Here is a 19,226-nt window from a genome sequence, read left to right as displayed (position 1 = left end):
GGTCAACTGAACTTGTTCAGTCGTAAATGCATTTGCACTTCTCAGACACAGAGAGTATAGAGTTAATTTATTTACTTTTTTTTTTTTTTTTTTTTGCAATAGCACTATTTACACGTCTCTAAACGTCAGTGTTGCTAAAGATGTATTTTGTACATTTTTTGACACGTCAAACACATTTTTCAATAAGGCTCAGTTGAACCCTGACCACAAACAAAAGCTATATAATAAACAGTCAGTGGGGACAACATCAGGCATCATAACAGTCATCATATAGGGAGAGAGTAAAACTGATACTGACACACTGTGATCCAAGTCACGAAACAGCCACATGTCTGATTATGCAAGAAAGAAACAACTAGTAATACGCTTCTGTCAGCGTTTCCCTCGTGAAGCAAGTCCTCGTGTGCCATCATCATCATCATCTTCATCACCACCTCAAACCACCAGCCAGTGTTGAAGCTGTGAGAAACAAGTCATATTCATTCAGCGCTCTTCACAACACAAGCTCAAAATATACAACCAGCAGAAATCAGATCAGAAATCACTGAAGATTCAACACTAGTGAGTCCAGAACGATCACACCATATCTGCGCCGGAGATGGACTGGGATAACGGTGCAGTAAAATGTCACGTTTAGCATAATTGAAAGTTCACCCATGAAATTTATGTAATCTTCCTTGTTCATCCGAACACATGAAAGCAGCCATGATCTTACCGTGAACTGCCGCACCTCTCCACGCTCCACCAGGTGATGTTCAGTCTCAGGAGTGATGGCGTACGCCAGTTTCTACCGAAATAATCCAGCAGCACAGTCACACAGAGTCACAGAAACAACCATCGATTGATCTGAGTCTGATTAAAATTTACTGAATTTGTATCATAATTAATTAAGTATTCCTTATTCCACTTTATTACTGCGAAGCTGCTTCACAACAGTGTTTGTATAAAGCCCTATAGAAGTTAATGTGTCTTGATTCAGCTTGATGAAGTGTTTTGTGTATTGATGAATATGAAATCCTCACGTCACAGAAGCTTCCGGGCAGAGAGCAGAACTTGTAGAGGGCGTAGAGCGGCACCATGATCATGGAGGAGATGGACAGACACCAGCCCAGCATCGTCGCCCACGTGGGGAAATAATACGAGCCGTACTTGGGAGGATTGAACGTCGCAAAACTCACAACTACCATGAACTGAGTGCAGGGGAGAGGAAACAGGCACGGTTAGTGGTGTCTGAAGAGGTTTGATGATACTGTACTTGTGTTGTGCTGGACAGAGAGACGGTGAACGCACCAGGAGGAAACACGGACTGACAAACTTCCAGCACAGTCTCCAGTAGAGTCCAGGTCTCTGTCCGATCATCTCCTCGATATCATCACTGAAGCGATCCACACCTGAACACCAACAACATTACAGTGTTCATGCCATTCAATCCAAACTCTGAATGATATCTACTGATGTTGTTGGTCAATCGATATCACAAAAATCAAAGATGTTATTGCGGCTGGTCTGAATTATAAATAGTTTGAAGACATCTTCTACGTATCAAATCAGATTTGCTGCTCAATAATCATTTCTGATTATTATCAACGCTGAACACAGTTGTGCATCACAATTTATTTTTTTTTTTTTATTTTTTTGTGGAATATTTTATTTTTCATAGATGAATAGAAACCTGGTTGAAATATAAATCTTTTTGGAACATTAGAATTGTCACTTTTTTATAAATTCAATGCATCCTTGATAAATAGGATATATATATATATATATATATATATATATATATATATATATATATATATATATATATATATATATATATATATATATATATATATATAATTTTTGAACTATAGTGGCCAGTACAAATATTTATCATGGTATATCACAGCTGGCATGTAGATTTGTAGAAGCCACTAATAAACATAATAAAGATCACAGTCCCTTCCCCTTAAACGCTCTTGAACAAACAGCATATTTTAACATGTGAATATGGCAATACTGACAAAGTGACAGCATTAAGCCACGCTCCACAGGAAACACTATCACTTTGAGTTTTGATGAAAATGACAGGATCCTTGGAAGCAAACGCCCTGTAGAGCAGATCTCCGTGAGTCTGTGGCTGCAGGGTTTGATCGAGACTTGACGTCTGATCGCAGGAGACAGCGAGAGCAGAGCTCAGGGACAAAGGTGCAGGTAAAGCAGCCTCCAGAAAGGCCAGCGGGGCCCGGGGCCCGTGTGTCTGGCAGCCTGTGACCCGCACAGGTCAAACGCTCTGATGGTCCTGAGCTGACTGAGTCACGCTGAAGATCAGGTCTTCAGGAACCGCTCGCTGCCTCGGGTCTGTTTGCAAAGATCACATCCCTGCGACCGCATGCCAGATCACCGAAGGCAAAGAAATGGCTTTTCCAGGAGAAAGTCAGTGTTTGGATTACATGGAGACATTTGAGGAGAATAAACATCATACATATACACAGTATACACACATATGTTATTTAAACACATACTTTTATTTTGGATGCAGGCAGTTTGACAGCACAAACTTTTGTCAAATATATTTTGCCTTTACCCCTTGTCTCACACACTTTTGGGCTGGATTAACACCTGATGATGAACCATTGCATGAAAAACTGAGCACTTTTTTCATCTGTTTTGTTTTAAAACTTTTCAGATCATTTTTTTTAAATAAATATGTAAATATGTTTTGTTGTTTTTACTAGTCTTTTTAGTTATATAGTTTTGTTTTATAATTATTATTACTATTATTATTACTATTATTTTTATTTTCAGATTTAGTTATTTCAACACATCAAATTAAACAATGAAAATAAGAAACATTTTATGTTAGATCAAAACTAGATCAAACTGTCAATCTGCAGTTAGAATTGAATGTCTGATAGGTGTTTGTATGAAGAGCGTTCCTCGGCTGATATCTGAGCTCTGGGGTCCTAATGAGCGCCAGCGGCCCCGGAGCACAGCCGTCTGATAGACCATCAGCCCCTAATACCACATCAGCTTCACCACACATGCAGGAGCAGCACACGTCTCACCGTAGAACCAGGCGATGCCGATGGCCTCAATCAGCACTCCAAACAGAATCGATGTCCCGGCAGCAAAGTGGTCCAACAGCGTGAAGACGTAGATGCCCCCCTGCAGAGAGACCGAGGGACGAGACCAGATCAAGACTCCACGCCAGACGCTCCTCATAATCAGACAGAAAACTCATTCTCACGTACGTTTGTGACACAGCTGAGAGAGATGAGGAACGTGGAGACCACGATGAAGAGTGTGAAGAGCTCTCGATGTTTGTGCAGGAACTTGAATTCGTCGATAAGTCCCGTGATCACAGACTCCATCCCTCCCATCTGAAAAACAGCGTTCAGATGCAGTTACAGCACTGGCGTTCATCAGGACTGAGCCTGCGGTCTTCATTTACAGCACTGACCCTGACCCACACGGGTCCATTTTGACCCGGAATAGATACAGACATAGAAAATAAATATTAAAAAAAAAAGATTAGCAATGGAACAACCCTTTGAACAGAATAACTTAAAATATTTTTAGAAAATATGAGAATTTGAATGACTGTATGAATGAATTAACAATATTTTGTGTTCAAGTAATGTTGGACCCCGTATGTATGGAGTACCATTAGGCATCATCAAATAAAATAAATAAATAAAAATAAAAACATTTGCCCATGTTTCACACACTTTTGGGCTGAATTTTGTTGATAAACATGAATACTTCACCTATTGACAAACCACTGCAGCATGAAAAACTGATCGCAGTTTTTCATCTGCAAGTAAAAGCAAATTAAAAAGCACGTAAAATTACTTTATTTTGCTTGAAATCTTTTTAGAGTAATATCAATGTTGTGTTGATGTTGTTTTGTTAGAAATAAATATGTAAAAAATGACCATAATTTTAAAGGTAAAAGACTGTACAACGCTATATAAAAAACCTGTTAATTGATTAATGCTAAGCTCCCCTACTATATACGGTGAAAAATTGTATTGGACATTGCATGTAATTTTACAGCAGTATACAGTTTTTGGAAGTGAAAAATAAAGTATAATTTACCGTGCATAACCATAAATTGCCCTTCCCAGAATTCCCTGGGTTATATTTTACTTTTTTTTTATTTTCTTATAGAAATAACTGAGTCATGTATATTAGGGTTGTATATCTAATGTTGTTAGATGAATGTATTATTTCAGTTTCATGTGGGTTAGCATGATGGTGATTAGTGTTTGTGTGCACCTTGTAATAGGCTTTGGTTCGTCATGTGACTCTCATCAGCGTCTGCTGTTGGTGGTTATCAGTGTATTACAGAGATACACAACAGATTTCACTACTTCAGTAGGTTTGAATATTAATATAACATCAGTTAATGAAATTACCGTATTTAGATGTAAGTCAAATCCATAAAACTTAAAATGTTGCTATTCTGACAACCACAGGTGCTGCTTTTCTATTTTTATTTATTATTTTATTTATATATATATATATATATATATATATATATATATATATATATATTCATTTATACATTTGTTTTTCAGTCTATGTTGGTTTTTGACCAATCTTGTGTTATAAATTCAAAGAATTTAATTAAATTATATGTATTCCAAAGTGATTAATAAAAATGGAATGCATCCATTTTGATTAATTTGCATAATAATGTGTTTTCTTTACCAAGACTAAGCTCTGTTACTTCTATAAAGGCTTAATTCTTTTTATCGTGCAGCCCATGTATGTTGATCACAAAGTATAAAGTAGATGAGTAAAACTAAGATGCGGAGTGTATTCATGGTGCATGGAATGGTACACTTTGATTGGTTGAAAAAAAAAAGCAGGACTGATGCTTGTCGCGTTTGGGGAAAAAAGGGAGAAAACATGACCTAATAACTCTGTGAATATCACATTTTGCGCTAAAATGTAAAATGTACTTTTTAAAACAGACCAGTAACCACACTGATTTTGGCGAAAACATAAAAAACAACAAAAAAACAACAACAACAACAACAAAATATCGTGTTTTGGAACCAAATTCTTTGTATGAGCTTATAAAATTCAATAATTTCATATTTTATTTTTTATATTTTATCATTATTGAGAAGTTGCCGATCAGATATGATATGGTTTTAGTTGGAAAATATGAAGTTATGACTGTTTTATGTATCAATTCTTCAGGTCCAGATTGACCCAGAACGTGAAAGTAGTCTAAAGGTTTTTGAATGTATAGTATTTTGAGTGTTAATACTGTACTGACAAACTTTTGTGTTGGAGATCAGATCAGAGAAGATGCTGAGACTCACAGCGCTGTCGATTCCCAGAGTCAGCAGCATGATGAAGAAGATCACAGCCCACACTGATGAACCCGGCAGTGTAGCAATGGCTTCTGGATAAATAATGAACACCAGACCGGGACCTGGTGAGACGCAAACAACAAAGACTCAACACCTCCACATACACTGCAGTAAAAGGATGCTGTATTAATCTAGAATTGATTAGAGTATCACAATCATATCAATTCAATTTATAACAGCACACTTTATATTTTTATAAGCCATCACCAAAAACATACATATTACATTTTCCTTTACACAACACCTGACTATACATCTATTATTACTTTATTGCTACTATTTTCCACATGTTAGTTTAATAGTTAAGTGATGCGATAAAACAAGTGGAATTACAAACTCCATCAGGTGGTGAAATAAACATTTTCCTTCATTATCTGAATTATCTTATACATTATATATATATATATATATATATATATATATATATATATATATATATATATATATATATATATATATATATATATATATATATATATAAATATATATACGGATATATATTATTATTATTTTTATTATTATTACGATTATTATTTTTTTTGCAAATATGTACATATGCAGATAATTTATGCTATATTTCAAACCATTAGGATTAGAAAGTTGTGTGTGTGTTAAGAAATATATACTTTTATTTATCAAGGATGCATTAAATTTGATCATTAGTGAGTGAAGACATTTATAATGTGATTTCTGTTTCAAATAAATGCTGTTCTTCTGAACTTTCTATTCGTATATTACAGTTTCCAGAAAAAATATTGTGCAGCACAACTGTGTTCAACACTGAATAATCAGAAATGTTTCTTGAGCAGTAAATCATCATATTATTCTGAAGACTGGAGTAATGATGCTGAAAATACAGCTGCACATCACAGGAATACATTACACTCTAACAGAGATTCACACAGAAAACATTTTAAATATAATTTAAAAAATATTTCTTAACATTGCAATTTTTAGGCCTACTGTATGTTTAATCAACTGAATAGAAGAGACTTCTTTCTTTCGAATGGATATTTATCTATAAAATTAATTCCAAGCATTTGGGCACAACTCAGCAGATCAAACGGTTTTAAAGATCATAAGAAAACATAAATTAGTCATGCATTTTTGACGGAAAATACAAATCAGTCCAACAGAAACAGAAACGTTGCTTAGAATCAGACAAATCGACATGTTTCTGTTCAACTGACATTCTGCCTCTCACGCATTATTGATTTTGCTCTTCACTTTTGCTCTTTTGTCTCCAGACGCTGCTGTTTATGAGAGTCTGTCACGGTGAACAGCAATCAGGACTTCACATTTACAGACCACATCAAGCACATTTAAGCTCTAAAGCCAATTCATATTATTAGAATGTAGTTTTACTTATATAGTTTAGAATGTATTTTAAATTGATATGAATAAAATTAAATAATTCTAATAGTATATATATATATTTGAATGTAAATTATTTAAATGCTGTATAACACTTGTACAGGGGTTGTTAATTATTGTGCAACAACAACACTTCATTTTCCCAAAGTACTGTAGTTCATGTTCATATTATGGCAACATATTATGGCAACACTTTACAAAATAGTAACATTTGTTAATATGTTATCATAAACTATAATATTACTGATCATTGTTAATTCATGTTTGTTTATAATGCATTAGTTAATGTTAATTGAAAGTTCAAATGTGTTAGTACATAATAATATGAATATTAATAAATGGTCTATAAATGTTATTGTGAGCTGCACGTCTTCAGTCAAATGACAGGCACACAACAGAAACTTACTCACCATCTGTGGCGACTTTATCTAGAGCCACGTTGTGTTTGTGCGACATGTAACCCAAGAAGGAGAATATGACGAAGCCAGAGAAGAAGCTGGTCAGAGAGTTGATGGAGCTGGTGATGATGGCGTCTCTGTAACACAACATCACTCACTTCAAACAAGCATCATGTGAATTCAGCTGTGACGTTTGTGAAACTGTGTTTGCGTTCTCTCTGCTCTGCACTGCACAACTCTCTGCTCACCTGTAGCAGTTGTTGCTGAATTTGTTGTAGCTGGAGAAGGCGATTAGCACACCAAACCCCACTCCCAGAGAAAAGCAGATCTGCGTGGCGGCCTCGATCCAGACCTGCGACACAAACGGCCCGCACAAAGGGGCCGCACAACAGCTATCATTAGAGATAATTGCAGGAAACTCATTCAGCAGAAAGATGAAAGACACTTGTGAATACAGGGTAATTTTGCAAATTGCTGCTGCACACATGTGTCTAATCTAATTCTGAAATTGCCGCTTTGAGGTCTCTTTGCCAAGTGGTGCTCCGGGAAAGAATCGCAGATCGTGGAAAAACTTACTTAAGCCTGATAGTAACTTCACCTGCCGCTGCGCTACAAGGACATGAGATTGATTCATAAATACACACACACACACACACACACACACAAGTCTAAATCTGTGAGACTTGACCGACCAAAATTATAATACAAATGTCACAGGCTCTCAAAGAGCGATAAACCTTCTGCTGCTCTTTAATACAATTATACTGTATGTGCGTTTAAAGGAGAGCATTACACATCTCAGTAGATAGGAGTGTGTGTGTGTGTGTGTGTGTGTGTGTGTGTGTGTGAAAGAGAAGAGAAGAGAGAGAGAGAGAGAGAGAGAGAGAGAGAGAGAGAGAGAGAGAGAGAGAGAGAGTCCAGAAGTGTATTGCTCTGATAAAACCTCCCAAAAGCTGTGGGACATTTCAAAGCTAAAATGATCCAAATATCAGTTGTTGGATATTAAATATTGTTTTATTCCAAAAAGATTGCACAGGCTTCAACACGATTACTATTATTATCTTTCTATATAAAGTCTATATAAAATGAGATACACTACTGTTTAGAACTTTGGGATCAGGATTTTATGTTTTTATGTTTTTGAAAGATGACTGCATTTGTTTGACAAAAAATGATACAGTAGGGTGTAGGGTTATAGAAAACATGTTTGTACAGTTAAAACCATTATGCCTGTGGAATGTCTCCGTAAACCATAAAAACCAGTGTGTGTGTGTGTACCTGAGCATCACACAGGCGCAGGAAGTCCACGCTCAGGTAGGCTTTAATGCCATCGATGGCTCCAGGCAGTGTGACGCCACGCAGCAGCAGGACAGTGAGGACGACATAGGGCATAGTGGCTGTGATCCACACCACCTGCACACACACACACACATACACACACACACACACACACACACACACATCATGAATGTCACCATACAACATAAATACTTCACATTTATACGATGCTTAAACTACCAAACAATATTTATATTCCAAGAACAGAACTGCATGACAGCTGTAAAGTAGGTTGGAGAAGATGGTGTTGTGAAAATTTGAAAGCACATCTAGTCTATCAGAAACATTGATTGATAGATGTTTGCTGGTCTTCTGGCCTGGCCAGTCTGGTTTGTGCGCTTCCGCCCTAAGCACCAGTCTGGAGAAAGTAGAAGACCATCAAACCACCGGAGGTTTATGTAAGATCTCAAACCTTCCCTGAGGTCTTGACTCCCTTCCACAGGCTGAAGTAGAGCACCACGATGACCACGGCCAGACAGGAGGTGAGCTGCCAGCGCGGCAGACCCAGGTCATCGATGCCGGAGCTCTCATGAAGATGCAGCACGCCTCGCCTGCAGATCAACATCAACCCATGATCATACTCTACATTTACGGGTTCATGGGCTAGTTGCCTAAACTTGTTTGATAGTTTGGTGGTGGTTCAAACCCTGAACGGGTTTTGCTTGTGGATAACCTGCCACCAAATATACAGTTCAGGATCTCTACAGTAATCTTTTTCAGAAAGAGTGGTCCTGACAACTTACAGTTGCCAAGGGGTAATTAAGCTGGCTGCACACTAGACAAATTTCAAATCTTAACCGATTTAAAAACCATGGGAGACCATACACAAGTTTAAGCTATGGTAGTCGTAAATATCAATCGGAAGCAGTTAAATAATCATATTGAGAAAACACAATAGAAAAACAGAAAAATCGGGCCACCCCCCGATTGTTCAGTAATGCAAATTGGGACTAGCACGCTATTAGGAAAGGCATTTTTGCAAAGATTTGTAAAAAAAAAAAAAAAAAAAAAAAAACCTGTTAAAGGAATCTTGTGAACTTGGGAGGAGGCTCAGGAAGACGACAGACTCCCGGGAGGGGGCCAACAGACAGAGTCCATGGAGATGACAATGGAGGGAGGAGCCAAGGAGGAAACAGGGGGAACCAGTGCAGATCAGATGGAGGGAGAAGCCATGGAGATAACAGGGGGAACTTGAAGCAGGAGGAGCCAAGCCAGAACCAGGCCACAGCTATGACGGCAACCCACAGTGGAGCCGACAGAGGGAGGAGCCATGGAGGAGGAAGGCAGAGATGGAGAACCAATGATCCAGGGCATTGGGCAGGATCAGTAGGTCTAAGGTGGAGCAGATGGCTCAGGCTTGAGGTGGAGGCGGGGATCCAGAGAGCACCGGTGGAGCTGGACTGACAGAGGACCCAGATGGAGCCGAAGGGATGGAGGAGCCTGACAGAACCATAGGGATGAAGGGACAAGGGTGAAACCAGATGAGTGGAGTCCCAAGGCGACGGATGGTCGATGACAAATCAAAAATCCAGAGGGACGCCGGAGCCCGGCAGAACCAGTGGACAGACGAGCCACGGTGGACAGAATGGAGCTAAGTGCCATGGTGGAGCCACTGGGTTGACGGGCCGAGGTGGAGTCCAGGACTCAGAAGCTGGAGGCAGAGAGGCCAGGAATTCTCCAGCAATGGTGACGATGAACCATTGATCCACGGAGCTCGCACTGTACTGATTGTGGGCTGAGAGCAAGCAGAGAGGCAGCCAGACAACAGCGGTGGAGGAGGCCGGAGCGGGCGGGTAGGTGGGCATTTGTGAGCCATCAGGTTTTCAGGGCTTGTACAGTCCCAGACCCAAAATTAACTGGCAAGATTCTCCTGGGAACAGAAGGGGAATGGAGATCCATTTTTCACCAGTGTCCATTCCATAAAGGTGGTGAAATTCACTTGAGGACTGTCATCAGATGATGGAGCTCTGCACACGGTGTTCAAACTGGCATTGTGGAGAGACAGAGTACGTTGCCCAGGTAGCTGGTGAGACTCATGAGGACCAGGAACAGTTTGCTATTACCCTTGAATGATCACTCCCCCTGCTCCAGCAAGAGAAGACGGTATTCAGGGTGGGCGATGGGAATCCATGTGGAACAATGGAAACAAAAAACACTGGACAAAACGTAGAGAACATGCAGTAATACTGTAAGTAGTTCCAGTGTTCTGTCAGGGTTTAATACTGTGAGGAACAAAGGAATGTGGAGATGATGGAAAATATATGAATAACAGTCTTTATTAATCCTTGGAAGAGTAAGACAGGGCAGGCAGAAACACACACGTAGCATCGTAAATGGACAGGAAGATGTTTAGCACTGGACAGGAAACAAGGGGCAGGACAAACATTAAATACTGAACTAAACGAGGGAATTAATGAGACACACCTGAGATAAATCAAACACAATCGGAACAGGAATAGGAAAATATCCAAATATGGGCATGTCACACACAAGGGAAAACTAGGTCAATGTGAGAACTTGGAGCAAAATACACACAGAGAGTCCATATTTATTACATCAGCATTACTTTTCCAATACACATAATACCAATCTATCTTTTCATTACTGAATAGAAAAAAGACCAACTTTCTTACCAATTTTACCGTCTCTGCACTGGCTACCTATTAAATTCTGCATCAGTTACAAAATATTACTACTTACATTTAAGGCCCTTAATGGTCTAGTTCCTGCATACCTAACTAATCTTCTATCAATCTGCAATACATCCCGCACCATAAGGTCGAAAAACTCAGGACTTTTGGCAGTACCTAGGTTAGCATGTGGCTCCCAAACTCTGGAATAGTCTTCCTGATAATGTTTGGGGTTCAGACACACTCTCTCTGTTTAAATCTAGATAAAAAACACATCTCTTTCGCCAAGCATTCCTTTAAGATATCTCATAATCTTGTACTGCAGTTATATCTGATCATGTGTACAAATGCACATATTCATTATTTTGCTTGGGTTGAACATATATTTTTCGTTTAGTTTGAATAGCAGCTATGCTAGTTTTATCTCTATTTGTTTCTCTTTCTCTGCCACAGGATTGACTTTAACTACGAATTACACAAGTTTCAGTCTGGATACAACCCTTACAAAGACCTGAGATGACCAGAAACCTGTGAAGAGATGATGCCAACCCCTCAGACAACAGAACAAAACTACCAAACTTTGCTACAAGTTTGACTGCAACATATAGTCGTTGCTGTTAATAGTGTTCACCATCTGTTTGATTAGATGTAACTGCATGGCTTTTACCGTACATTTCTGTCATATGGACATCAGCTCAACATACTCACCACTGATAAGCTACTACTAAATTTAATGTAGAAACTTTAAAATAGAAATGTACATTTTCTGTAAAGCTGCTTTGCAACAATATGTATCGTGAAAAGTGCTAAACAAATAAACTTGAATTGAATTCAAGGTCATGTGTACGTACTCGAAGTACTCGAGCGCCGGCGTGGTCTTGTACGTGTCGTTGAGCAGCGTGGAGTTGAGGTCGGAGCAGTTGGGACTGTTCCAGGTGTTGTTGCAGTGGATCCAGGGCAGCTCCGCGGAGAAGGAGGAGAACAGGTAGAAGAGAGCCCAGGCGATGATCACGTTATAGTAGAAGCCCACATACAGCGAGATCAGGATCACTGTGAAGCCCACACCTGAGCAAAACAAGCAGAAACATGAAGATTCTCTTGCTGGAAACACCATCAGCTGCTCACCAGCTTATGTTCTGAATGATGGTGTGATGGTTAACTAACTATTTTAACAAACACGTCTTCCTTGGTCAGTCTCACCATACAGACCATGCTGGTCAGTCAGCCTATGGTAGACCACCAGCTAAAACAGCAGCAAACCGGCACTTACCTGGTTTAAGATTATATTTTCAGCAGGGACATTAGATGATGACATTTATATTTAACTTCATAACAGAAAATTTAATAAAAGAAATAACAAACGATTCAGATGACGGAAACTGTGGAATAAATGGTATAGAATTTACTTTAACAATTAACAATTTTCTCTCAGAAATTGCTAGTAAATTTCACAAATAATAATAATAAAAAAAGGCAAGTAGCAGAATTAAAAAAAACTGAAATAGTATTTTCTCTGTACAGTACTCCAGTGATCAATTATTAATTAGTTTATTCATTAATGAATTTATGTATGCATGCATGCTTTATTTATATATTTCCTACATTTTAAAAGACTAATCAAATTAGCATTAATCTTATCAAAATGTATCTAAATATCATTATTAATTTAATTTACTTTAATTTAACTAAAGTTAACCTAATTTTCTAATAATTATTGTTTCATTAACTTTTTTTCAGCAAAAAACTTTTGTAAAAGATCCTTAGAACATAATTTTACTCGAACATAACTAGAACATAACTTTTACTTTATAGCGCACTCAGGAAGTGACATAATTTTTAAAGTGAGTGAAAAGTGAAGTGACATTCAGCCAAGTATGGTGACCCATACTCAGAATTTGTGCTCTGCATTTAACCCATCTGAAATGCACACACACAGAGCAGTGAACACACACACACACACTGTGAGCACACACCCGGAGCAGTGTTCATCATTTATGCTGCGGCGCCCGGGGAGCAGTTGGGGGTTCGATGCCTTGCTCAAGGGCACCTAAGTCGTGGTATTGAAGGTGGAGAGAGAACTGTTCATGCACTCCCCCCACCCACAATTCCTGCCGGACAGAGACTAGAACCCACAACCCTTCGATTGGGAGTCCAACCCTCTAACCATTAGGCCACGACTTCCCCAAAAAACTCTTTGTACAGAAAGACAAGTAAATAATCATAATAATTTTCATGATAAATTATACAAACATTATAATGTTGATTATATTAACAAATATACATTATCAATAACCATATCAATAAAAACTGTATCAATAAACTATAATAATAAATACATAGTAACTGTAAATAATCTCAAATTAGCTACTAGCTGCTGAATCAAAGACTCATTTAGACAAAATTTCCATTCCTGGTATAATTTATTTATTTTTTATATATGTATATATATATTTGGCATTATCTCTTATAACTGCTTACTGCAGTCTTTACTCCTGAAGAAGTTCCTGCAGCACATCAATCCAAATGACAGAAAGACCAGTGAACCACAGTGGGAGCTAGTCTGAGTGTTCAGAGTTAGTTTTCATAACCCCCCGTGGCTCATCTAACGGAGCTCTTTGTCTAACAGCAAACAGCAGGATTCTCCCGTCATACATCAGCAGCACATGTGTGATTCCCGGCCCTCGCAGGCCATCGATCCTGAGGAAGCAAACATGTTGATCAGTGCTAATTACAGTAATCTCTCCTCGAGCGGCAGGCCTACAGAGAGCTGAACTTGTGATTAAAATGTCCGTCTCCATCTCTCTCTCTCCGCGAGATGCTTGACAGCCGTTATAGACTCGCAAAACAGGCGTCTTTAGGAAACAGATGAGGCTTTGTCAGCCCAGAAGAGTGTTCACAAACACGGCTCTACATCAGGTTTAGATATAAAGTATCAGCTGAAAGGCATTTACAGTGATGGACTGATATCACCTTCAGAAGATTTTCCAAATTTTCCACTTAAAATCCAACATGCACCAACAGTTCTAACAAACCAACACCGGAACAGCTAATATATCCAAACAGCTGTGACAAGCAGCTGTGATCATTTGGAGAACGATAAAGTCCCAATTCTCTTCTTCAGACCAACACATTGGTTTTCTTTAAACCTACCACATCAGAAAGCCCTTTTAATTGTGTATTTTAAGTATGCTATACTATATATAATATGGTATATCATATATAATATGATATAGAATATGGTATAGAATAAATAAAAGAATGTTTGCTTACCAACATTCTTCAAAATATCTATGTTTGTCTTTGACAGAAGATAGAAACTCATACAGCTTTGGAATGATTTGAGGTGAGGGTGAATAAATGATGTCAGAATTGTTCACTGGTTTTATAGTGAACTATAATAACCCTGGTCCAAACTGGTAATGTACTCTAAATGATTAATTGGAGAATAATGAAGTCTGTGTCATTGCAGTCTCTTTAGACCAGCACATTGGTTTCTGTGATCTTTAAGACACATAGCTGGTTTTCTGAGGAACTGCAGAATAATCTGTTCTTTACAGACAGCATCTCATATCCCAGTATAAAGTCTTGTTTACTGAGGAACAGTGAAGAACTTAAGGTCGCTGTGCTTCGTTATCTTCTGTATGCTGGTGTCATAATGCAACACCGGTGAAGTGACACCAACAACTGAGGCCTGGCAGGCAAATTTCATACTAAAAGCCAATTTTTCTGTCTTCCATTTGACTGCAGATGATTTGAGCTGAAGATAAACAGCACCTGTCCGCCGCTTGCCATGATGAGTTTGTTTCGGGAACACAAACACCTTTTGCCTCGAGAGCCACTGAACATCTGATCATAACAGCACTGTCACCATAAGACTTACACAGGCCAGAGAATCATAGTAAAGCTCTCTCTAAGGGAAACTTTCTGAAGGTCACATACCTTTGAAGAGGGGGCAGATCTTCCAGACTCCTGCTGCTCCTTCACGGTTGTACTGACCCAGAGCTAACTCCATGTAGAAGAGCGGCATCCCAGCGATCACCATGAAGAAGAGGTACGGCACCAGGAATGCACCTGACACAACCGCACCATTATACATTACTCAGATGTACATGTTAAAGAAAGAGTATGATGATGAAATCTCTGAAATAACACCAGTGGAAGTCTTGAAATCATCTGAAAATGAAAACTCGCTTTTGTTTGAGCTTCTTCTTTGTGTAGATTCACTCTAAACAGAGGAGCACTGTTCTTCCCTAACTGTTACAACTCTTAAAAATGATCAAATTAACAACTAAAATGTTTTTTGTTTTTTTTTGCAATATAATATAATTATGTATATATATATATATAGTTGTTGTACATTTAATTTAAGTTATTTTAGTATATCAATTTAAACTAAATAAAAATTAGAACTAAATAAAAAAATCTGTGATTTTTTTTAAAGCTTTTAAAATGTATTATTATTATTATTATAGTGAAATATAATAACCCTGGTCCAAACTGGTGATGTACATAGAGTTCACATTATTGGTTCGTCAAGGTTTTACAGGCTGTATATCGTTAAGCTTTTACATTTTAAATCAATGTCTCTCTTGATTTCTCAAACGGTCTAATTTATCCATAAATGGCAGATTTCCACAGAAAATCTATATTCTTGCAAAAGTTTAATCAATCTCATCCAAATGGCTTTGTGTAGCACATCTCAGACTTGTCTGTCTCTCACCTCCACCGTTTTTGTAGCACAGGTAAGGGAACCTCCAGACATTGGCGAGGTCCACAGCGAAGCCGATGACGGACAGGAGGAAGTCAATCTTCTTGCCCCAGGTCTCGCGCTCCTCTCCGGATGGGTGTGTCTGACCACTGGGACTGACCAGGGCAGAGGAGGTGAACTGCACCCCATTCTGCTCCTTCACCAGGATCAGCTCCACCTCCTTGGGGCCGGCGGTGCCGGAGGGTTTGACGGGTGCGATGGCCGAGGACATGTGTGTGACCGGGAGTTTGCCTCTTAGCATGGGTCGCCAGAGGGCCGTGGAGAACAAGAGAGAGCGGCTCAGATGCAGAAGCCTCTCTGACGGGATGAAGAGTGCAGAGATGGACGCAAGGAGGAGAGAGACGGAGGGAGGAGCAAATCAGCCATGTTGATCAGAGAACCAGACCTGACGGAGCTCACTAAGTGTCTGAACTAGACCGAGCTATTCCACAGAAGCAAATACAGCACATATAGAACCATTCAAGAAGAAATCACTCTGAAATAGTCATTATGGTGTAGTAAACATGTTATTATGTTGTAATAAACATGTTATAAATGTCTCGGAATAGCCAAATCTTTCAAGCAAAAGCCACAGATATTTAAATAAACTGTTTTACTCAAATGAAAACATTTTACTAATCACCAAATCAATTCTTCTAATATTGAAAGTCATTGTAAAATATATCTCCTTCAAGTTTTACTGTTTAAAAATAATGTTCATACAACTGAAAAAAAAATAGTGAGGAAACTGCTTTCATTAAAAAAATTTTGGCAAATTTCACAAATGAACATGAATTTTGGAAGTAAAAAGAGTGAAATGGTATTTTCTTGGAAAACATACTCCAATTATATCAGTTTAAAAATATATATATATGTTGATGTTTAATTGCTAAATAAAGACCAGAGTGTGGTTGATTTAACTGATATACAGAGTAAAACATTTTTAAGTTCCAAATAAAATAAAGATTATTGTAGTACAGATAACACACTATTTGAGTCTTTCTACTTCACAAATTTCACATTTCATTAAATTTTTCATTTTTTTTTTCTTTCATTTTTTTTTTTTTTATTATCTGTGATAGTTACTTGCATATTCTAGGAGAAAATATATTTTTCCTCACTTTTTCCCCCCAGTGTATAGAATAAATTCAACAAAATATTAAATTAGTCTTACCACAATTAAGCTGCAAATACTGAAATGAATAATTAAAAAAATAAAAAAATAAAACCACAAGAATAATTTAGTTAGTAAAGAATCTAGTTTCTATGACCAACTCAACAGCAGCCCAAACAAGAGCACAAAACCCGACTCTCAGAAAAGCAGCACCTGTTGGGTTTCTGAGATCTGAACTATCTGTCCAAGAAGCAATCATGTCATAAAAACAGTGTAAAAGCATAATACAATTTTACCTTCAATGTAGGGTAAAGCACTTCTCCAAACGGCCTCTTACTTCTCCATGTGTTGATGATCCTCGTCAGCATGTGCAATAATTATGGCCATTCTTTGCAAATGCAGACGTGAATGAGGAGCGTGGACGGTCTTTCTCCCACACAGGTAGAAGCAGACACTCTTCCCCTGACCACAGCAGATGGAATATGAAGGACAAGCACCTTCCCATGTCTCCTCCTCCTCCTGCTCTCTGACACCTCCTCATCTGTTCCTTCATTTCATTAAATCTCATCAAATCCAGAGAAGAAGCAACACCAGGAGACAATGAGGCTGGTTTTCAGAGATTATCCTGAATTTCATTTCTTCCTCTTTTTAAAACACCCTGTTAAACAGCCTGTTGATAAAGGTGTCTTTAGAAAAGACCAACCACTGATTAATTAAATTGAGATATGTTTGGTTTTGTTTTCTTGTTTTAAACATAAACTCAACATTTTAACAGTGAAACAAAACAGTTAGATTTATGCTTAAAACAAGAAAACAAAAACAAACATCTCATTTTGATTTATCAGTGGTTGGTCTTTGCTAAAGACACCTTATAATGTTCTAATTTTGGATCTAGAGCTGTAAAATAATAATAATACTAATAATACTAATAAAAAATAAATAAATAAAAAACTAGATCATTAGAGTATATTTTACAAGACAATACCATCTCAGTCTTTCTGCTTCCAAATCTCATATTTCAGTGTGCTACCTGCTGTTTCTCTATAATTGTTTGTGAAGATTACTAGGAATTTCTGAGTGAAAATTATTTTTATTTTTATTGTATTTATTTATTTATTTTTTCACTTTTTTTTCACTTTTTTCCACATAATTGGAAAGCAGCAAGATAAACTTGATGAGAAATGTTAACACCGAGATTGTTTTATTAAATATCATGTGAGATAACAGAAGAGAAACGTCTAAGGAGCAGGTGATCATTTTGCTCTCCATTAACACTCATGGAGAAACTACTGAGACACTGAGGAGATCTCAGTGGCCCACAGCACTGCCCAATGAATAAATTAAATGTGTGTGGTTTTAGGGAAGCATGTGGCGTGATTGTGGCGATGTGATGATATTTCAGTGTGTTAATCTTGGCCTGAGGCTGAGCATTAATCATCTGAAGACTGCATCTGTTGAAGTGAGACAGCAGTTTGGCTCCAGCGCAGCAAATACCAGATCAAACAGAGGTTATCATCCTACCCTTTCACACATATCACAGATCCACAGCCAAACAACAAGACCTCTGTTGATGATGAGAATAAAAACGTAATCTGACTCTACCAAACCAAAACACTTGAACAGACAGTAAAGAAGACCAGAATTCATCACCGTTTACAGAACATACATCAGTTTCTGTGAGACAGTATCCTGGCAGGTTACTAATGTAACCTCGGTTCCCTGAGATAATAGGAATGAGTGTTGCCCATGTATATGGGGAAAATCCTGTAACTCTGAATGCAGAAGCCTAATTTGCTCATGTTTGTGTAGCTGTACAAATATATGGCATTTCAGCCCGCCAAAACAGGTGGAGCCAACTGCTTATATATAAGTCAGCAGTGAATTGTCAGGAACACAACTGGACACAGATGCAGGTATAGTGTGAGAATTTATTCAGAAAGTCCAAAAGAAAAACTCCCTCCAACTAACAAAAACAGGCCGGGAAATAATGGAAAAATGTCCAACAGAAAAATAAGAAACTTGAATGTCCTTTCGTAAACACCCGGCAGGGGGCGCCCGATGGCGCGGCCGCATAGAAAGTGGAGGAGGGAGGAGGACACGAGAGAGCCCGTCACAGAGCAAACCAAAAACACTTCTGAGGAATGCAGGTGTCCGGTCTAGGAAATGAGGGAGGGGAAAAAATAGAAAAAACAAAACAAAACCAGTAGCAGCAGACAATAGCACGACAGAGCAGGACTAGACAGAATGGCTACACAT

The 19,226-nt window shown here is 38.3% G+C and overlaps 1 protein-coding gene across 1 annotated transcript; it reads right to left on the bottom strand.

Moving 5' to 3' along the window:
• Window positions 1-75: 75 nt before the first annotated feature.
• Window positions 76-17,453, bottom strand: LOC113116586 (sodium-dependent dopamine transporter). Its single transcript, XM_026284826.1, has 15 exons — window positions 17,267-17,453; window positions 15,830-16,174; window positions 15,049-15,180; window positions 11,961-12,174; window positions 8,892-9,030; window positions 8,420-8,554; window positions 7,390-7,493; window positions 7,154-7,278; window positions 5,319-5,431; window positions 3,234-3,362; window positions 3,048-3,147; window positions 1,291-1,391; window positions 1,023-1,190; window positions 716-787; window positions 76-459 (listed from the first exon to the last, which is right to left on the bottom strand). The coding sequence occupies exons 2-15, from the start codon at window positions 16,116-16,118 to the stop codon at window positions 436-438; spliced, it is 1,845 nt and encodes a 614-aa protein (XP_026140611.1). The 5' UTR covers window positions 16,119-16,174; window positions 17,267-17,453; the 3' UTR covers window positions 76-435.
• Between the last annotated feature and the right edge of the window lie 1,773 nt (window positions 17,454-19,226).

The sequence above is a fragment of the Carassius auratus genome, chromosome 16, assembly GCF_003368295.1.
Source record: "Carassius auratus strain Wakin chromosome 16, ASM336829v1, whole genome shotgun sequence".
In the NCBI taxonomy this organism is placed as follows: domain Eukaryota; kingdom Metazoa; phylum Chordata; class Actinopteri; order Cypriniformes; family Cyprinidae; genus Carassius; species Carassius auratus.
The sequence above is the reverse complement of the archived record's forward strand: the minus strand, read 5'-3'. Positions and strand labels throughout refer to the sequence as shown.